This window comes from Triturus cristatus, chromosome 3_2 (assembly GCF_964204655.1).
Source record: "Triturus cristatus chromosome 3_2, aTriCri1.1, whole genome shotgun sequence".
NCBI lineage: Eukaryota > Metazoa > Chordata > Amphibia > Caudata > Salamandridae > Triturus > Triturus cristatus.
In genome coordinates, this window is record NC_140584.1 from 986,800,480 (window position 1) to 986,818,924 (window position 18,445).

The 18,445-nt window shown below is 43.7% G+C and overlaps 1 protein-coding gene across 2 annotated transcripts in view; it reads right to left on the reverse strand.

Annotated features, from left to right (window-relative positions):
* ZZEF1 (zinc finger ZZ-type and EF-hand domain containing 1) overlaps window positions 1-18,445 on the reverse strand; it is a 1,433,434-nt gene that overhangs the window by 946,687 nt on the left and 468,302 nt on the right. For both annotated transcript variants that reach the window (XM_085649580.1, XM_085649579.1), the window contains one exon: window positions 8,743-8,903. In XM_085649580.1, coding sequence (XP_085505706.1) covers window positions 8,743-8,903 — 161 coding nt within the window. The remainder of the gene's footprint in view (window positions 1-8,742; window positions 8,904-18,445) is intronic.

The window sequence follows — 18,445 nt, forward strand, 5'->3', positions numbered from 1 at the left end:
ATCCTCCAGCGCAGTGGAAGCCCTCACAGCACAAGTGGACAATGGCAGGATGAGAGGCCATTATTAAAATGGTGGTATTGCAACATTTTTTGTATCCATTTACCAACATTCCTATTCCTCTGCCGCAGACCTTTTTCCGCAACCTGCATGGCATTCTCTTGAGCCTGGTCTGAGCAGGAGACCGCTCACGCATCCGCTGGGAAACATTGACTCTCCCTTATGAATGTGGAGGCCTTGGGGTCCCAGATTTCTGCCTTTACTACCTTGTTGGTCAGTGCCATTATACCTACCATTGCTATCACCCAGACACACGTATCCCATATACATTTACCCTGACCGCGCTCAACTGGATGGACTTTTACACTCCCAGATCTTACCCTGGGCATAACGCTGGAGACCAAAGATATTCCAACAGTCTCCACAACCTGTTGGGATTGGAGCAGGCTGTGACGCATTTTGAGGGGCAGGCCCCTCGACTCGAACGCCATCCCTTTGCTAGATAACCCACGGCTCCCGCTTACACGAGAAACACTGGTCAGCACTCCTTTTCCACCATGGGCGACCAATTTCCCAATGGCCACATTCTGCAACTGACAGACAACACACTGGTGCAAAGCACCCCCTACATGGACCGACCTCTTTTTTTTCAAGAGACTCCAGAACACCCTACGGTCTCTCACACCTATGTATCCGCTCCCACCAGATTATTTACCACCCCTGTCCTTGGAAATTACAGCATCAGACGGCGGACATAGGACATCAAAACTTTGTCACTCATGCATGGTCATGAAGCCGGACACAACTACACGGACACAAGAGGTCTGGGAGATGGAGTTGGGGACCCCACTTACAGACCAGATATGGGGCTATTGTTGTGCACAGACAACACGCATTTCCCTTAACCACAGACACAAACTGATACATTTCAAATACTTACACCGATATTACCTCTCCCCATTGGATATCGCCAAATACGACCATACTAGATCTGACAGATGATTAAAATGCCAAGCCCCCGGAGCGGAATTTGCCCATTTAACTTGGACATGTCTGGTGGTGGCCAGCTATTGGGAAAATGTATGCACACATGTCCCTGCCATGATCGAAAATACAATGACCCCAGACCCCAATGGTCGCCCTACTGGATATACCCATGATGTGCCCCATGCCTTTCGCCACCTGGTGTCCATGGCACTACTACTGGGCAAGAGGGAGCTAGCTCTGCATTGGGGAAGTGCCAGACCTCCCACCACTAAAGACATCTGGTTACTCTGCCGCATATACTTCCGCACCCTAGAACAGACTACTGACGATTGACTCCACTCCTCACCCTACCCACCACTGGGCCGTCTCCCTCTATCTAGATACTCGCATGAATAGTCTTGACACTCATTGAATCCTGTTATTCAAGGATTATATATGATGCTTTGGACATTATGAACAGATTTCAGTTCTTGTAATCGGAGGATATGACCAACCATATTGTGCAATGTTGGATGCAATCTTGTTTTGTACCCAACATTTAATAAAGACAATACAAAAAATTAACAAAATGCTGTTATTTTTCAATACTTAAATTATGGCAATAAAAATAATTGCTACAAACAACAACAAAAAACTTAGACATCTTAACACCGCCCAGCTTAGATTAGCTATTAGTCATGGGGAACAGGTCCACAACAGTGGCGGCTCACATAGGGCATGCTGCGGGGTGGGGAAGGGGCAGGGTGGCAGGGGGGGTTAGCAAACACGGACATACGACGGAGCGGAGGAAAGTAATTATTACGTTCCTCCGTTCTGTCGTATGTCTGAGTTTTCTACCCCCCTCCATGTCCCTTCCCCGCCCCACCGCAGCACGCCCTATGCGAGCCACCACTGGTCCACACCTGCTTCACCACTATCATTTGACAACTGTCAAACACAGCTGTTTACTTTGTCTTTCACAAGGATAGACAAACACAGATGTGGCACTGTACTCATTGTCAGGAACTACTACACCTACTCCAACTGACTCCCCATACAATTCCCTCATTTGAACTGCTGTCATCTACAACAAAGCTCAAACACAACAAATTATGCTTCTTGCGTACTTTACAGCATTCCTTTCCCCATCCCCTGGCTACATTTTTAATTGAACACTCTAAAAATGTAATCATTCTAATGACAACTCAAAACCCCAATAACGTCTTTCTAGCTACCTAATATCCACAAAAACCCTCATGCCCTTAAATATGAATCAGTTAGGGAATGACAGCCCATATTAGTATCCACACAGATCCTACAGTAATATCTGAAAAACAAATTACAGAAGGTAAGATAATCAAGAAAATGGATCATGGCATTCTAGAAATCTGTAGAGCCAAAAGAAGCAAACATCAAAACAAGCCTCATCTTTATTAGCACTCAGATTATGAAACCCTATCTGATTTGCATTACGTTGAATCCCAATCTCCTTTCACTCTGAATAAAGTTTAAAAACACACCTCCTCAGACTGCACCTTCCAGAATAACTTTACTCCCTCTCTACCTCTTTATCCCTATTTTTGTATCTTTTTGTTCATTGTTACTACTTTAATGACAACGCACTCCACTGTCCATGTTGATAGGTCTACACTAATAAAATACTTCAATTTAATTAAAAGAAATAACTAAGTTAAGTAGGATCATAAAATTTTTTATTACAAGTAAACCTTTATGAATGAGGGACTAGCACAATTGAGCCTAAAAGGATGAGCCTCTCTACGTTTTGTGGTACGTCTTAGGATGCCGACTCATGCTGAAAGGGCCTAGAAGGCAGTAACAAAGGCAGCCATACAGTATAGATGTTACACCCTACTGCAGGGAAAGCCTTCCTCACTCTTGAGTGTAGTGCATTCGACTAAGAGGAGTGGCAATTCTTCGTCAAGCACCTCCATCCTGAGGAACTGAAATATCTAGCTGTTGTCTTAGCATAGAATACTGATGAACAAACACATTTTTACAGTCAACGAAAAGGTCAATTAGTTTTTTCCTTGGCCTCCTGATCAATCTGAGAACTAGAATCACATTTGCCAACGCATGACCAGACTGGAGCTCAGGGTTGTGACATCTGTTTCTTTGAGGTCCCAGACATTTTGGCACATTTGCAAATTCACATGGAATTTTTGGATCAGCTCCTATGGCTTGTAGAACAAATTTAGGTACTGAGAGAAAGCGAGTGCATTGTGTGTTAGGACTGTGGTAAACTGAAAATGTGAGGAGATGCATTCAGGAGGGAGAGAAGAGAGGGTGCTGAAGAGGAAAGAAATGAGGTTTACGATATGCAGATGAAGGAGATGTGGGGAGAAAAAGGCATTCATGTCTAACAATGTGAACATAAGAAGAGTGATTGAAACACTATGAAGACCACTACCCCTTGCACAGGCCTTAGTAATGTTCAATTCACAGTCTCACAATGTCAAAATTGAAAATGTTGTTTACAAAACAATTATTGTTCATACTCATTTATCTTAACCAGCTAACAACCAAAGAAAATAGTCCTGACTAAATTTAGGGTTTATGTCAGTCGCTGTGTTGTATAGCTGGATACATTAACAGACAGCTCGGAGAGGAACCAAATGCTGGTTGGGTAACATTATGGTATTCACAGAAATTCAGTTTACATGTTGAGATCACACCCTTAATTACCTAACTCCCCACCCCTTCCCCCCTTTTTAAAACTCACTTAATGCCCTGATCTTTTCATCTGTCTTGCTAAAATACTTCTTTACAGATTACTATTGGCTCACAATGTAGTAGCCTGTCTAATTCTTACACTTAGGAACTTCAGTCAAATCACTGCTTATCTAGCTTCTCTACATTGGCTTCCTATTGCCAAGCGCAGCCATTTTGAGGCCATTTGCCTAAGTCACTGAGCCACCCAATTTTCAGTGACTGGATTAATCGGAAGAAAATGTTTCTTTAGCTACACCCCTATATAAGAACATTATATTTGGCTACTGGCAGTCATCTTGCAATTCCTCACATTTCTCATTCCAATTTTGCATGGCCACATTATGGAATGGACTTCCCCCCCCCCTTGTTTCACTCTACAGAATATCACTTCAGTTACACAAATCTTCTAAAACTTTTCACTTTAGATTATAAGTTTTCTCCTTACTGCCGCCTTCTGTTCTAGAAAATTTTATTCAGCACCAGGAAACTGAGGATTGTGTAGCTGAAAGCTACAGAAATACCATTTCATTTTTATACAATGAACAGTAAGTGTTGATATTAATGTTATCTTTAATGTAATGTACTCTACCATGTAACATTTGTTGCAAACACAATAGTGCCTTTTTTAACTAAAAACGTCAAAAAAAATCTTAAGAGAACTACAATTTTGAGGAATTAGGTCTCAACTTTGGGATAGGCCTGCGAACATAAGATGGATCTTAGACTTCTTTTAAGTAACCTTCATGAAATGCATAACAAGACATTGGGCAAAGCAATGCAGATGTTGGAAATATAGTGCCAGGCATAGCCAACAAATATGTCAGTTTGTGTTAACACTGCAAATATCACAGGTCTAAAAATGTAAACATGCATAAACTAGAGGAAACAAGAATGTGATTTGAAAATTTATATTCTGAAATGCAATAAAAAGTACAAGAAGAAAACACTCAGCATCTGGATAAGTGCATCAAGTGATAGAAGGATACAGGGATTAGGATACAAAGATGAAAGAAAGCCTTGTTGGTCCTCTAGAGGGTAATAAAAAAAACAAGTCTACAAGTTTTTAAATGTGGTTTTATAAAAAATGAAATGTGCATATCTCTTAAAGGAGATATTCAGGAACCAGTTTGATCGGTCCCTGGCAAAAGGCGCCCAGTAACCTGGACTCTTGTGAAACTTAAACAGCCTATAACCTGGTTGACCATAAGCTATATTCCCATTAGCTGCAGCACAGCTCAGACTGCTCAGGAAAATCTTAGCCTGGATCAGATGCTTTGTATTGGAGCGTGGGCAGAGTGTTGAAACAGGAGTGTGCCATGAGATGGAGACTATATGAAATGGGTGGTTACCTAGGATGCATTTCTATCTTCCTCCTATTTAAAAGACCAACTGGCTTCATGCAAACATATTCAGATCTATCAGACTCCATAGGAAGATTTGATTGATTTGATTTGTGAATTTATAAAGTGCGCAATTGCCCGTGGGCGTCTTGGCGCTAAGTCGATGGTCTGCCGAGTATATTGCACAACCTTAGAAGTAAACAACCAGGTTTTTACCTCTTTCCTGAATGATAGCTGAGATGTGCTGTTTTTGATTGTAATAGGGAGAAGGTTCCAGGTCTTGGCTGCCTGAAGCAGGAAGCTTCATCCCCCCCACCTAACTTGCTTAAATTTGGGGACCTGAATCAGCTTTGCCTGGCTCGATCTCAGGCTTCTGGATGGCTTGTATTGTTTCAGATGTGTTTTTAAGAGAAGGGGTCATGACCCATGGAGGACTTTATAGGCCAGACAGACTGCTTTGAACTGTATTCTCGTTCCAATGGGTAACCAATGGAGGGCTCAGTCTATGGGCTACTGGCTCAAATTTTGGAATGTTTAGCACCATCCTTGCTGCTGCGTTCTGTAAGTGCTGGAGTTTTGCTAGATGTTGGCTCTATAACCCAGCATAGAGCGCATTCCCATAATCTAGCCTGGATAAGGTCAATGCTGTTACTAATGTTTTGCATGAGACCTGGGGAATGAACGGCAGTATATTTTTTATCATTTTGAGGATATACCAAACCGTAGAAGACAGTTTGTTAGTCTGAGCGTCAAAGGATAGTTTGTTATCCAGAATTATTCCTAGATTTCTAACTTTATTCACAGGGGTGGGGCAGTACCCTAGGGTGTCTGACCACCATTTAGGCGACCAGCATTTAGTGTCTGCCCCCAACATCATGATTTCGGTTTTATCACGGTTTAGTTTTAAGCAGTTACACTGCATCCATTGATTAATCTGTCTCATGCAGTTGTTGAATCTGCCTGCGGTTTCTTCTAGGTTGTTTGAGACCGATACCACTATTTGAGCGTCGTCTGCATAGGATACTGGTAGGAAACCACAGTTCCTTATTATAGCTGCTAGTGGGGCCACATACATATTAAAAAGGGTAGGGCTCAAGGAAGACCCCTGTGATACGCCGCACGGTGAGTTAAAAGGTTTGGATGTAGCCTCTCCTAATTTAACTGTGAAAGTTCTATCGGTTAGATAGGAGGCTAACAACTTGCGTGCCATATCATGTACTCCTACTGCGGCTAGTCGGTCAGGAGTGTATCATGGTTTAAAGTGTCGAAGGCCGCCGAGAGATCTAATAAAATCAAGGCGGCCTTCCCTCCCGCATCTAGTACACTCCTGAGTTCCTCCACTGCCATAAGCAGTGCTGTTTCAGTTCCGTGTTCCTCTCGAGACCCATATTGTGAGTGATCCAGTGCATTTACAGATGTTAAAAATTGTGATAGTTGCTTGTTCATTACATTTTCCAGTACTTTGACTACGAAGGGGATTCTCGAGATTGGTCTGTAGTTTCCAGGATTCTGTGGATCTAAATTAGGGTTTTTTAATAGCGGCAGAACTGATGCAGTTTTCCAGGCATCTGGGAAACAGTTAGATTTAATTATGTTTGTGAAGACCAGGGCTAGTTGGTCGCTTAGTAGATCTGGAAACAGGTGTATCACCTTAGGTGGACACGGATCCGATAGGCCCGCAGACCTAGTAGTCATTACCACCCGTTTGATCTGTTCAACAGTTGGGGGCACAAAATGGAACTCCGAATTGGGGCTCCCGGTGGTCGGTCCCTGTTTGGGTTTAATGCATAACTGTGAGGCAGCAGACTTATCTGTCATTTTAAAGGATTCATAGACAGAATTGACGTTGTCCACGAAGAACTGCCCTAAACTTTTGCATAGTTCAGTTCTGTCCTCTATCTGTTTGTTGGATTTGATGTTTGTTCGTTATTTTACCGTGGTAAATAGTTCCTTGCTGGAATTCTTGGCCTCATTTATTTTTCGTATAAAATAATTACTTTTTTCTTCTAGGATTAGTTTTTTGTAAATTGCTAGGGCAGTTCTTTACTCTTCTTTCATCTGTTGTTCGTAATTGGATCTCCATTTCCTTTCCGTCCTTCTACAATTTTGTTTTTGTACCTTCAGTTTGTCGGAGAACCATGGTTGTGAAGGATTTTTTCTCCTCAAAGTTATCTTTCTGAGAGGGACTGTTAATTTGATTGCTGAGATCACCCAACTGAAAACCTGATTGGCGGCTAGGTTGCTAACTAATTCTGGAATGGTCGTGGAAAGTTGCTCCTGTAGTTTAGGAGTGTCAATCTTAGTCAAGTCCTGAATGGTGACATACCTAGGCTGGGAAGTAGTCACATCTGAGACATGCTCTAGCTTTAAAGTAAATGTTATTACTTTATGGTCTGACCAAGTAACGGGGAGTATTTCCACAAATTCGATGTTAGTATTTGAGGTGAAGATCCCATCGAGGGTGTGCCCCGCCACACGTGTGTCTTGCTTAACAATTTGCTCCAAGGATATGTTAGACATTGCATCAGTCAATGTAATTGTGTTTTTGACTGAGCTCTTTTCTAAGTGTACATTAAAATCGCCCAGGATGGTTAAATCTGCGTCTTTTACACTAGATTCTAAGAACGGGCTTAATAGCTGAATCAGAGGAGTTTTAGCCCTAGGCGGCCTATAAACCAAGAAACCTTTCCACGTGTAGTTGTTTGTGATGGAGATCTGAAAAGATAGGATCTTGCAGTCCGGACTACTGCCCAGGTCCGAGCCCCTGGCTCTCAGTTTGTCCCGGAAGATGATAGCCAGCCCCCCCCCTCCTCTTTTCCCTTTCCTATCTGCCCAGATGATTGCGTATCCTTCTGGTGTGGCTAATGATCTATCTGAATCTGAGGTGTCATCCGCCCATGTTTGTGTAATAAAAACTAAATCAAAGTTTGTGTTTCCATTAGTGCGGACATTTCTGTGTTGTGTTTTACTAATGACCGTGCAGTAATTAGTCCAGCCAAAATGACTTTGGTAGCCTTCTTGATAGAGTGGGTATGTTGCTGTATTAGTCCCTTGGTTTTAGTAAATTTGAATGGCATCTGGCAGTTCATGCAATTCTTAGTTTCTGCCAGCATATTCAGCGTAGGGCAACTAAGATTGCACCAGAGTATGAGCAGTTCGATTCTGGTGTAGGTTAGCCTCTCATTATTTAATTCATTTTGAGCAGGGGTCTTGGCCCTAGGCCCGGGCCAGGCGCGGACAGGCGCAGACGGGGCTTGCCTTTGGTGCGCCAAAGAGACAGTCAAAAGCTGACCTGACGAATTCCTTAGACATATCCATACTGGGAGGTGGCAGGTCTGACAATGTCCATATGGCATTATGTCAAGTGCTACTTCTATATCTAGAATCACAAACTGAGTCCCTCTAACTGTATGAAACAGAAAACTAAAATTACACTCATTAATGCACATGTACTGAATGAGCTGCGTTGTTAAGATGCTTTGAATGAAGCTGCTACTCCTATTGCAGATAAGTTTACTAAATTATCTTGGACAGCACAGGGAAATCTAAGAATGTATAGATAAAGATAAGGATGCAGCAGAACGGTTTTATTATTAATTTTATTTTTTGTCGGAAGAAGCCCGATGTATCAAAACAGATTTAACATATTAGTTAATGAAAGAAGCCATGTGAATCATTATTTTGGATACCATAGAATAAACAAAATTACCTCTTTTCTGTTTCACACCTTTCATCAAACTCAACCTCGAAGTAAGTTGCTCCAGGACAAAAGAAGACTGTTACATCATGACAATTGTTTTTGTAGTTGTGAGGCGATTCCATAGTCCATGTCCTGAGTGACACAGGTTGTTGCCACTTTTCTGAATCCACCTAAATTGATTAAATACATAGTTGCTTATATTAATGAGTTGGGAAATGTGCAATATTTTTGTACGAATTTTTTTCTTAGAAATGAAGTATTTTGACTTGACTTGATAAAATACATAGACATTACATTTGAAACATGCAATGGTACAAAAATGGGTTAAGTCATTCCATTTGTTTATATAACTGTTACCATTTTATGTGTATGATTTTATCTCCCTATATCTTTTACTGTGTTTTTTTTCTTAGTGAATTATTGACCCCCACACATACAATTCACTACGCTTTCAAGTCAAGGTCAATATCTCCTTTCTTCAGCCTGAGTCACCATGTCCCTACATCTGACACCCCTGCTCATATGTCCATATATCTTTGTTCTAAGTCTGCGTCTACCTGCCCAGTAACCGTGTTTCCCTGCCCTGCGGCCATATGTCACCAGGAGTTTCCCTGCCTCACAGCCATGAGTGTCCCTACTATGATGCAATATCGGTCTGGCTCACCAACATGTGTATGTCTGCCACATAGTCACATGTACCTAGGGTATGCCTTTCTAATTCCATGTCTTTTGCTCCCTGTCTGAGCCAGGGTTTAAGTTGGGGACTCCATTTCTCCTTGTACCCACCTGCCTGTGCGTATCGGTACATAAGTATGTAACTCTTCATCCCTCTCTCAATGTCATCCTTTGTCCTAATCGTACAGTTTACCAGTCCCACTGTCAGTGTCTCCTGGCCCCAATCTAAGCAATAATGGTTAGTGCCCTTTTTTCATGTCCCCTTTCCCTCATTCCAGTGAATATTTCTAATGTTGCTTAGACTGTGGCTCTATTTTCCTGTCTGACTGTCTCAGAGTCCTCATTTCTGTATATGTGTGTTCGTGTCTGATACCCCATGTTAAGCATCTCGTCCACAAGTCTGATTTGCCCACTCCTCACCTTATGGTCTGTTGGCCTCATCAAACCTGTTTCCCAAGCCTTGGGAGTGACTACATCGAGAGAATTATGATGACTAAACTCTGCAGTTCAGTTAATTATTTGTAATGTCTTTGTATACAGGGTGGGCATACGTGTGCATAGGTGTGTGGGCATGTATAATCCACACTGGGTAAATCAGTCCTCAGTGTAGGTAAACAACTGTCTTTAGTTGCATCTCAGCTGGGTTTTGCCACAAGCTGAAGACCATTAGTTGCCATTGCGGGCAGCCATGCCTTACTATGTATGTCTTGTGGCATGAGAAGCTTTTTTTCCTACGTTTTTTTTAATGAGAATATTATTTTCCCATGTTTTTTTTAAACTGCAAAATAGCTATGCAAGTGAAAATCCCACAAAAAGTGCCACTCAAAAATTGGCCTCCATACAATTGCTATTTTCATTAGAAATCCAATTTTATCACAGCAAACCATTTTTAAGGGTTTGTGTCATTTTTCCACTGCTCTAGGGGCAGGCATCTCTGACGGTGGCCCAACTCTATTGCTGTGGACTTTTTTTTTTTTTCCACAGTGCACAATTCATGATTTAAAAAAAAAAAAAAAAAAACAGTGATTTAAGATAGTCTAAAATAAAAAATTAAAGAATCCAAATCCTCAGCCAATCACATTTAATAAAGCTTCAACTATGATGGACAGGATTCGTTAATTCCTGAATACCAATTCTCCACAGCAGAGATATACAAAATTGTTAACCCTCTAGAGCTCACTCATCAACGTTTTTTAAACACTTATGAAATGAAAAGAAGGTTTTATAAAGCGCATGAATGCCGAGGCACTTTGCGCTAGGGCGGTAATAAAACTTGAGCAGAGGGAACAAGCAAAGGTTAAGACTTGGGTGTGAACAGTCATGTTTTTAGTGCTTTTCTAAACAGCTGTCAGTTAGTTTGGCTTCTCAATGAAAAAGGCAGTGAGTTCCAGAGTTTAGAGACCAAATGAAAAAAGCTTCTGCCACCTGGACCGGCAGCCAATGCAGATCTCAAATACTTTGGGACACCGGATTGAATTTGGGGATTTTTTTTTTACAACAAACTTTATTGGCATTTTAAGGACACCGGGGAACTCGCCCCTATACATGGTACCAATACGGGTAGAAGAATAATGAGAATTGGCATCCCTGTTCAACCCCCCCCTGGTCTGCAGAACATCAGACCCACAAACCCTCTCCCCCTCCCGCACAGCACACCAACCCACAGTCCAACATGGATATGCAACATTTCCCATCAATGATTGTTCCATATTCTGGTTACCCTCCCGCAGCTCATAGGTCATGGGGCCTCGGAGAGGAAGCCACCGGGGCTCTGATCAATCTCTCTATTGGGTCCAATGTCACTGCACCCGCCCGTACAGAATACAATGCCCCGATATCGCGCCCATTTCTTCCAGACTTTACTATGCTTGTTCGGACAACCCCTTGCCAAGAATACCGCCTCTTCCGCGGACATGCAGCGATCCAACGCCTTCTTCCAGGCCTGAACCGGGGGCGGGGTAGTGGACTTCCAATGCTGGGCAATATCTCGTTTGGCCAGCGTCAAACCCAGAAACAGAAGGTGTCGCTTATAGATATTGCCCCCTATCTCCTCGGTACAGTGCAACAGTGTTAATCGGGGATCGAGGGGTAGCTCCCAGCCCAGCACCCCCCCAGGCATGACAGAACCGCGTCCCAGAACGGGCGCAAGCGACCACAGTCCCACACGTGTGTAGGAAGGTGCCGTCACCGTCGCCGCACCGGAGACATGTGGGGGACTCAATCAAGTTCATGCGCCGGAGGCGGTGCCGAGTGTAATATGCCCGATGCAAATACTTGAATTGTATAAATCGATATTTAGTGGCCACCGCCGCGTATCGCGGACCCGCGATAGCCTCCGCCCAATCGTCCTCCGTGAGTGTGGAGATATCTCGCTGCCACGCCTCCTTGGTATTATCTAGGGTGGTGTTCATGAATGTTGTCAGCGTCTGATAAATCTTTCGGATTTTGTGATCCCCGAGGTCCCCCATCAAGAGTCTGCCCTCTAGCGGGTGGAACTCTGGCAGAGTGTCCAGATGTCGGACGCTAGGTGTGAGGGCATGTCGCAATTGAAGGTATCTGTGAAACTGGGATTTATGCAGCTCAAATTCCGCCTGCAACATCTGGAATGATTTGAGCGATACCCCCTTCATTACGTCCCCCAGCGTGGAAATCCCTATTACGTCCCAATAGCGAAAGCCCTCCAAACTTGCCGTCTCCTTGAGCAGGGTACCCTGCCACAATGGTGTGGCCCGCGTAAGCCTGCCGCGCCATCCGATGGAATTGACCGATTGCCGCCAGATCCGGACCACCGTGGCACACGCCGGGGGCAACCGTCCCAGCGAGGAACGGTTATAGAGGAAATGCAGCAGAGGCGTCTCCGCCAACGCGGCCCGGTCCAATGCATAGGCTGGATCCGTGGGGAAGCATACCACCATTCATTTATAACTAGGAGATGCGCGGCCCTGTAATATGCCTGAACGTCCGCCACCGCTATCCCCCCGCAATAGGTAGATTGCACACACGTCGCCAAGGCGACCCTCACCGGCCCTCCATGCCACAAGAATACATTCAAAAGTGCATTAAGCTGACGGAACCACGCCTGGGGCACCTGAAATGGGTAATGTTGAAGATGGTACAAGAGACGCGGTAATGTCACCATCTTAAAGATGGCCGATCGGCCGTAGAGGGAGAGTGGAAGGTGTGACCACACCGTAGTTTCATTGCGGACTTGGGTCAGCAGGGGTGCGATGTTCAAAGTCCAAGCTAGATGCGGTGTACGAGTGACTTCCACTCCCAGGTATTTGATGTGATCTGGGGCCAGCACTAACTGGGAGGCCCAAGCCTGGCTTCTCTGGTCTCCATACAGGGGGAATAGAGTAGACTTAGCAGGGTTAACCAAGAGGCCCGAAGTCTCGCCGAACACCCGCAGAATCTGAAGCACCCGGGGCCCGGAAGCCCAAGGGTCCGTAATGAAGAAGATACCATCATCGGCATATAACGCGATGCGATCGGAGTGGCCCGAGGGCCAATCCATACCCCGAATGACCGGATCTGAGCGGGACCAGAATTTGGGGATTTTAAGCAGTAGACATGCTGCTGCATTTTGAAGTGATTGAAGCTTGCGTAAGGTCATCTTTTATGCACCCAGACAGAGGGCATTGCAATAATCAATCTTCGATAACACCGAGGCTACAATCACTGTTTTCCTTAGATCCATCGGAATAAAAGGTATGTTTTTTTTTAGGATCTTCAAAGTGTAGCATCATGATGTAATAAAATTGACTTGGTCCGATAAGGATAGCTGATCGTCTAGAGTAACTCCTACACTTTTTACCTTCTTTACTGGGGATGGACAAGGTCTGGCTAATTTTGGCCAGCAGGATGTGTTCCAGAAAGATGTATTTTTTACCAAATAGTAGCACCTCAGTTTTATCGGTATTCAGCTTTAAGCAATTGTCCTGCATCAATTTGATAATGTGGACCATAAAGTTGTTAAATTTCATTGCCATGTCATCCAGCTTTGATGATAAAGACACCACTATTTGCGTGTCGTCCGCGTAGCAGATAGCAGTAAAGCAGTGAGAGCGGATGAATTTAGCCAGTGGGGTAACGTAGACATTGAACAGAGTTGAGCATACTCCCTGGGGCACTCTGCATGGCAGGGTGTAGGATGTGATTTGTTTCCTCCCATCGATACAGTTTATTCTCTGTTCGCTAGAAATGATATTAATATATTGGAGGCTCCGCCTGTGATCCCCATTTCAGATAAGCGCTGGATGAGTGCTTGATGGTTTACCATATCGAATGCGGCTGAGAGGTCTAGAAAAATTAATATTGCCTTCCCTCCTCCATCTAGCTGGATGCGGATCTTCTCGGTGGCTGCAATAAGTGCTGATTCTGTGCAATCTAAAGGCCGAAATCCATGTTGTGCAGGGTTCATTTTGACATTTGACTCTAGGAAATGTAGCAGATCTTCCTTTAGGGATTTTTCAAAACTTTTGGATGGAAACGGCAGACAAGAGATTGGCCGATAATTTTTAACCTCCGTCTTGCAAAGGTTTTTTCAGGATGGGCCGTACTATCGATTTTTTTCCAGATATTTGGAATGGATCTGCGTCTAGAATATTGTTTAGAAGGGGGGCAGGGTAGCATGCAATGGTACTAGGGACCATTTGGCTGAATTTTTTGGCAGAACTAATTCTCTCAGTAAAGAAGTGTGACTTTGCTGAAATTATTGCCTCTTTTTACTTTCCAATACTTTTTCTGTAATTATTTTTTTCCACTAAGGAATAATCCTTCTTCCATATTCGTACTTGGGCCTTACACTGCTTCTTAAGTTCCTTCAGCTCGGGCGTGTACCACGGTGCAGAGGATTGCTTCCTGCGGTTACATACATGTTTTTCAGGGGCACGCTTGGTGACCGCTGAATCAAGCCAGCCAACAAAATTGAGAGCTGTCGAGTCGGGATCAATGTTTAGACAAGGAGTGTGGGAGCGTAAGGCTGAGTACAAGTCATGTGTATTTATTTTCCGCCATGGGTGAGTTGCAGCCGTACTATTGATGTTAGGTGTTTTGAAGGGCTCTCCTGGGATGGTCAACCCAAAGAATACAGCGCTATGATCTGTCCAAGCCATGGGTAGGGCTCTGTTAAAAATAATACGCTCGTAGTTGGTGAAAAAGCCATCAAGAGTATGGTTCCCTATGTGAGTTGGCTCAGTGACGATCTGGTTTTAGTCAAAACTCTTTAGACAGACAGCTAGATTAATGGTATCTCTGCATTCTTATAGTTAGCGAACTGATTTACCCTAAGCCAATGGTAACACGATTTTACGTAAAATTCTAATTTCATTCAAAATCTGTTATGTGTTTTTTGCTATAAGCAAATTTTCTTATCTTAGTAAAATGGGAAACATACAGTTTTTGATCACCCGCCAAGTGACTGCCAATTTTAGTGCAAACTCATCTACAGGGTAAAAAATTATAGGAAAATTAAAACATGCATATTCAATAAAAAGTGCATCTGAACTATAACCACAAAGTGAGGCCAAACCGGACATAAAATTAGAACTTCACTCAGAAAGAGTGCTTTTGTTAGTTTAGTGTAAATCCGTTCAGCAGCTTTTGAGAAATTAACATTAAAAAAAGTTGCTAAATAGATTTTAAATATTTATCGCTTTTGTATATCTCAGCCATTTTAATCCACGGCCTAACAGTTAAAAGACAAAGGCCTCCAATGGGCGAAGGCGCTTTTAGGTCCCGTCGACCACTTTGGGCCCTCAAGCACAAACCTAAGGCCATAGACTGAACTACAATAATCACCTGCCTACAAGGGGAAATTATTCTTTCATCTACCTTTAGAGGATGAAGGGCATGGTCCCCATCGGCCAAAAAGAAAAAGAAGCACATATAAAAGGGTTAGAGGTTGAGCTAAGCAATCATCGACTCCGCCAGACTACAGCCAGCGTGGGGACCGTAAATAGAACGCCTCCTCCAATATTCAGAAAACAAATGTGTGCTTTGACCCTTAGCCGACTGATTTCAGTGGTTTCAAACAGTTTTTTCAGTGAATTCCTAGTTTTTTTCTTTTTATGGTACACTTTAATCCCATGCCCTTCACCTAACCAGCAGCAACAAGAGGTCACACCAGCTGTGTACGGCCACTGCAGGGGTCATTCTCAGAGACTGGTACGGAGCTAGGTCCTACGTCGAACCCACCACTCGTAGACATCTTCTGATGCCCCCACTGTGCACGTCATTCGCTGCGCACATCGGAGTTCCTTTTGTATATATATTTTTTTTTAAATCATATAGAAAAAACCTTGTGACTCCTTTAAAAGTGTGATTATTTACACAAAATAGGGCCTTCCCCCACACACATAAAATGGCAGCCTCAGTCGTTATCATGGGGAACTTGTTGACCCCGCCCCAAGCTTTTTTAATCACCATTTTCCAAGAATCTGAGTGCTCCCGTGCACTAACTTCGGATCAGGCACCTCTCACATTGTAGGTGCGAGCACAATTTCCTAGGGAAGCAAAAATAGGGGGGGAAATCTATTTCCACTCACCCTTTTTTTTTATATTTGTGGAATTGCGCAAAAACGGACAAAGCTAATTGTCTGCCAATTTTGTTGAATATCCTTCTACAGAGACCAAAGTTATAAGTGTATCAAAAACATATTTTCAATGGAAAGTCCGTCTGAAACATCACTACAAAGTGGCAACAGCCACTGCCAATTCTTACATCCAACCAGCTGTGGGCAGTCAACCACAAATAAGCATAGACTTCAGCCATGCATAGTGGGTTTGGCTGCACAACCTTGCCTACGCCCAACCCCCGGTGGATACAACCTTTAGCTCTCTCACACACACACACACACTCTCTCTATCTATTGCTGTGCCTCACACTGCTTTTTTGTAGCTCTCTAATTTTTGTACCTCTATGTACAAGTCACAATTCTCATTTGAGTCACAACTGTTTAACAAAATTGGAGGGTACCCACTACTTACAATTGCAGGTCGTGCGATCACGTTTTGACTTGCAAGTTATGTGCCATTTTTTGTACTCAAGTTTGTCATGCCTCTAGGTTCGACCCCACCCAGCACTCCCCTGAGGAAGGCCCCCTCTCATTGCCTCTCCACCATCCCCCAGATCCCACTCCGCTGGTATGGAAATTATTTTCCACAGCATCGAGTTAACAAATTGGATCCGATTTGCAATTTACAAAATGGCAGAAAAAAATACAAAGCCCTTCTCCAGCTATTCACGTTTGCTACACAATTCAAATGTGATCAAGAAGAGTCGCAAACCACTGTTTTGCAACACCAAAGTGCTAACTCTTAAGCCCACCAAGCAATTTTTTATATGCTTGTATCTCAATATTACTGAAAAGATTCACACCAAACCAGCAGACTTTCTCAATAAAGTTGCAATTTAATGAAAAGTTTGTTAAAAATCGGTTCAGCCGTTATGAATGGAGGTGCAAGCTAGGTTTCCTATGAGAGCCAAATACGGAAACATCTTTTCAGACCTGTCCCCTTTAATTTTGTTCCACAACACTGTACGAAAATGGGCATACCGTACCATATCTTACTACGTGAATCAACAAATTTCGTACCGAACTGTCCATACAGTATAACGTTAAAGGCAACTGAAAAAAATGACTTTTCAATGGAAAGTGTATCTGCACGATAACTACACAGCAGTCATGTCTCTTATTCCTTATCAGATTCACAAAAAGGCCACCAGATTTAACTAGGTTTCACCGTTTTCTATAACTTTCTTTCTGTCCGTCTAGTCGCTCTTTGACACACAGACAAAGTTTTGACGGGATGTCCTCACACACCTGCCGAGTGTCATGCGAAGTGGACAACCCTACGCTCTCCAAATCCATGTTTTGATGGAGGGTGGGCCTACTCCCTGAGATCAGGTAGACACTTTTCTAGCTAAGGATCCACAAAACAAATTAAAAACAAGCATTGGCATAGCCAATAGGTCGCGCCTTTGGGACCTTATAAGTGTTTAGTTATCCAGCACAATATCCTTGGTCTCATGCATGGACATTGAAAACTTGAGAGGACAGCCTGAGGCCTTCCAGCTACTTCAAGGCGCTTGTCTTCCTGGCGGTGGAAAACGTAGTAGTTACAATGGAATTTCAAATCTCTTGCCGATTGGTCACTAATGGTTTCGGTACGGTGCTTGGGTGATCTTACATTACCTAGGGCGCAGTGCTCCATTCTCTGGTGGGTAGTTAACAGCCCAATGCAGTGGTGTAGCTAGGGCTTTTGCCGCCTGTGGCAGCCCCTGCAGCAGTCGAATGTAAGAGCAAGTGGGGGGTTGTGCTGGCGATTCTCCCGCGACGGCCGCAGGTTAGAGCGGGAGGGGATGCCACCGCCACCAAAACTCGTGCTGCCCGGGGCGGACTGCCCCCCATGCTACACCACTGGCTTAATGCATTCTGGAAGATGTAATTGTGGTTAATTCAGTTGCTCAAATGAAGCTCATGTGCCTGATAACAATGATAAAAGTCAAGCCGTCACTTCCTTAGTGACATGGAGTCATCTGGTAACCGTATATTTATGAAACAGCTTTTTTGACAGTTGCTCAGGTGCTCACAGCACTGCAAAAGTACTCTCCCACTCTCCATCAGTGCACCAGGGCTTGCCTCTCTCTGATCTGTCTCTGCATTCAATTGGTGCTGGTAGGATAGAGGTGGGAATGCCAGGGAATTCAAGGGAAGGGCTGAGCCCGAGCTGAGTCATGGCTTGGCTCTTAGAGCACAGTGCTTCCTTTGTAAAACAATAAGTGCCAGGGCTTTCATCAGGAGGCCACTGCAGCTCGCATCACACATGGCCCCTGCTATGCTGCCAGTAACAGCATAACTACTAACCACCAGTATGCACAAATGTGACAATTCGGACTATTTCAGGTTCTCTAAGCTATAAGAATAGTTTGGGCGGCAGATAATAGTCATTTTTAGGTCTCGGCTAGCGATGGCTGCGCTTGCGCAGTCTCGCTCGCGAGATTTAATGACATTGAGAAGAGGGGCTTGCACCCGCC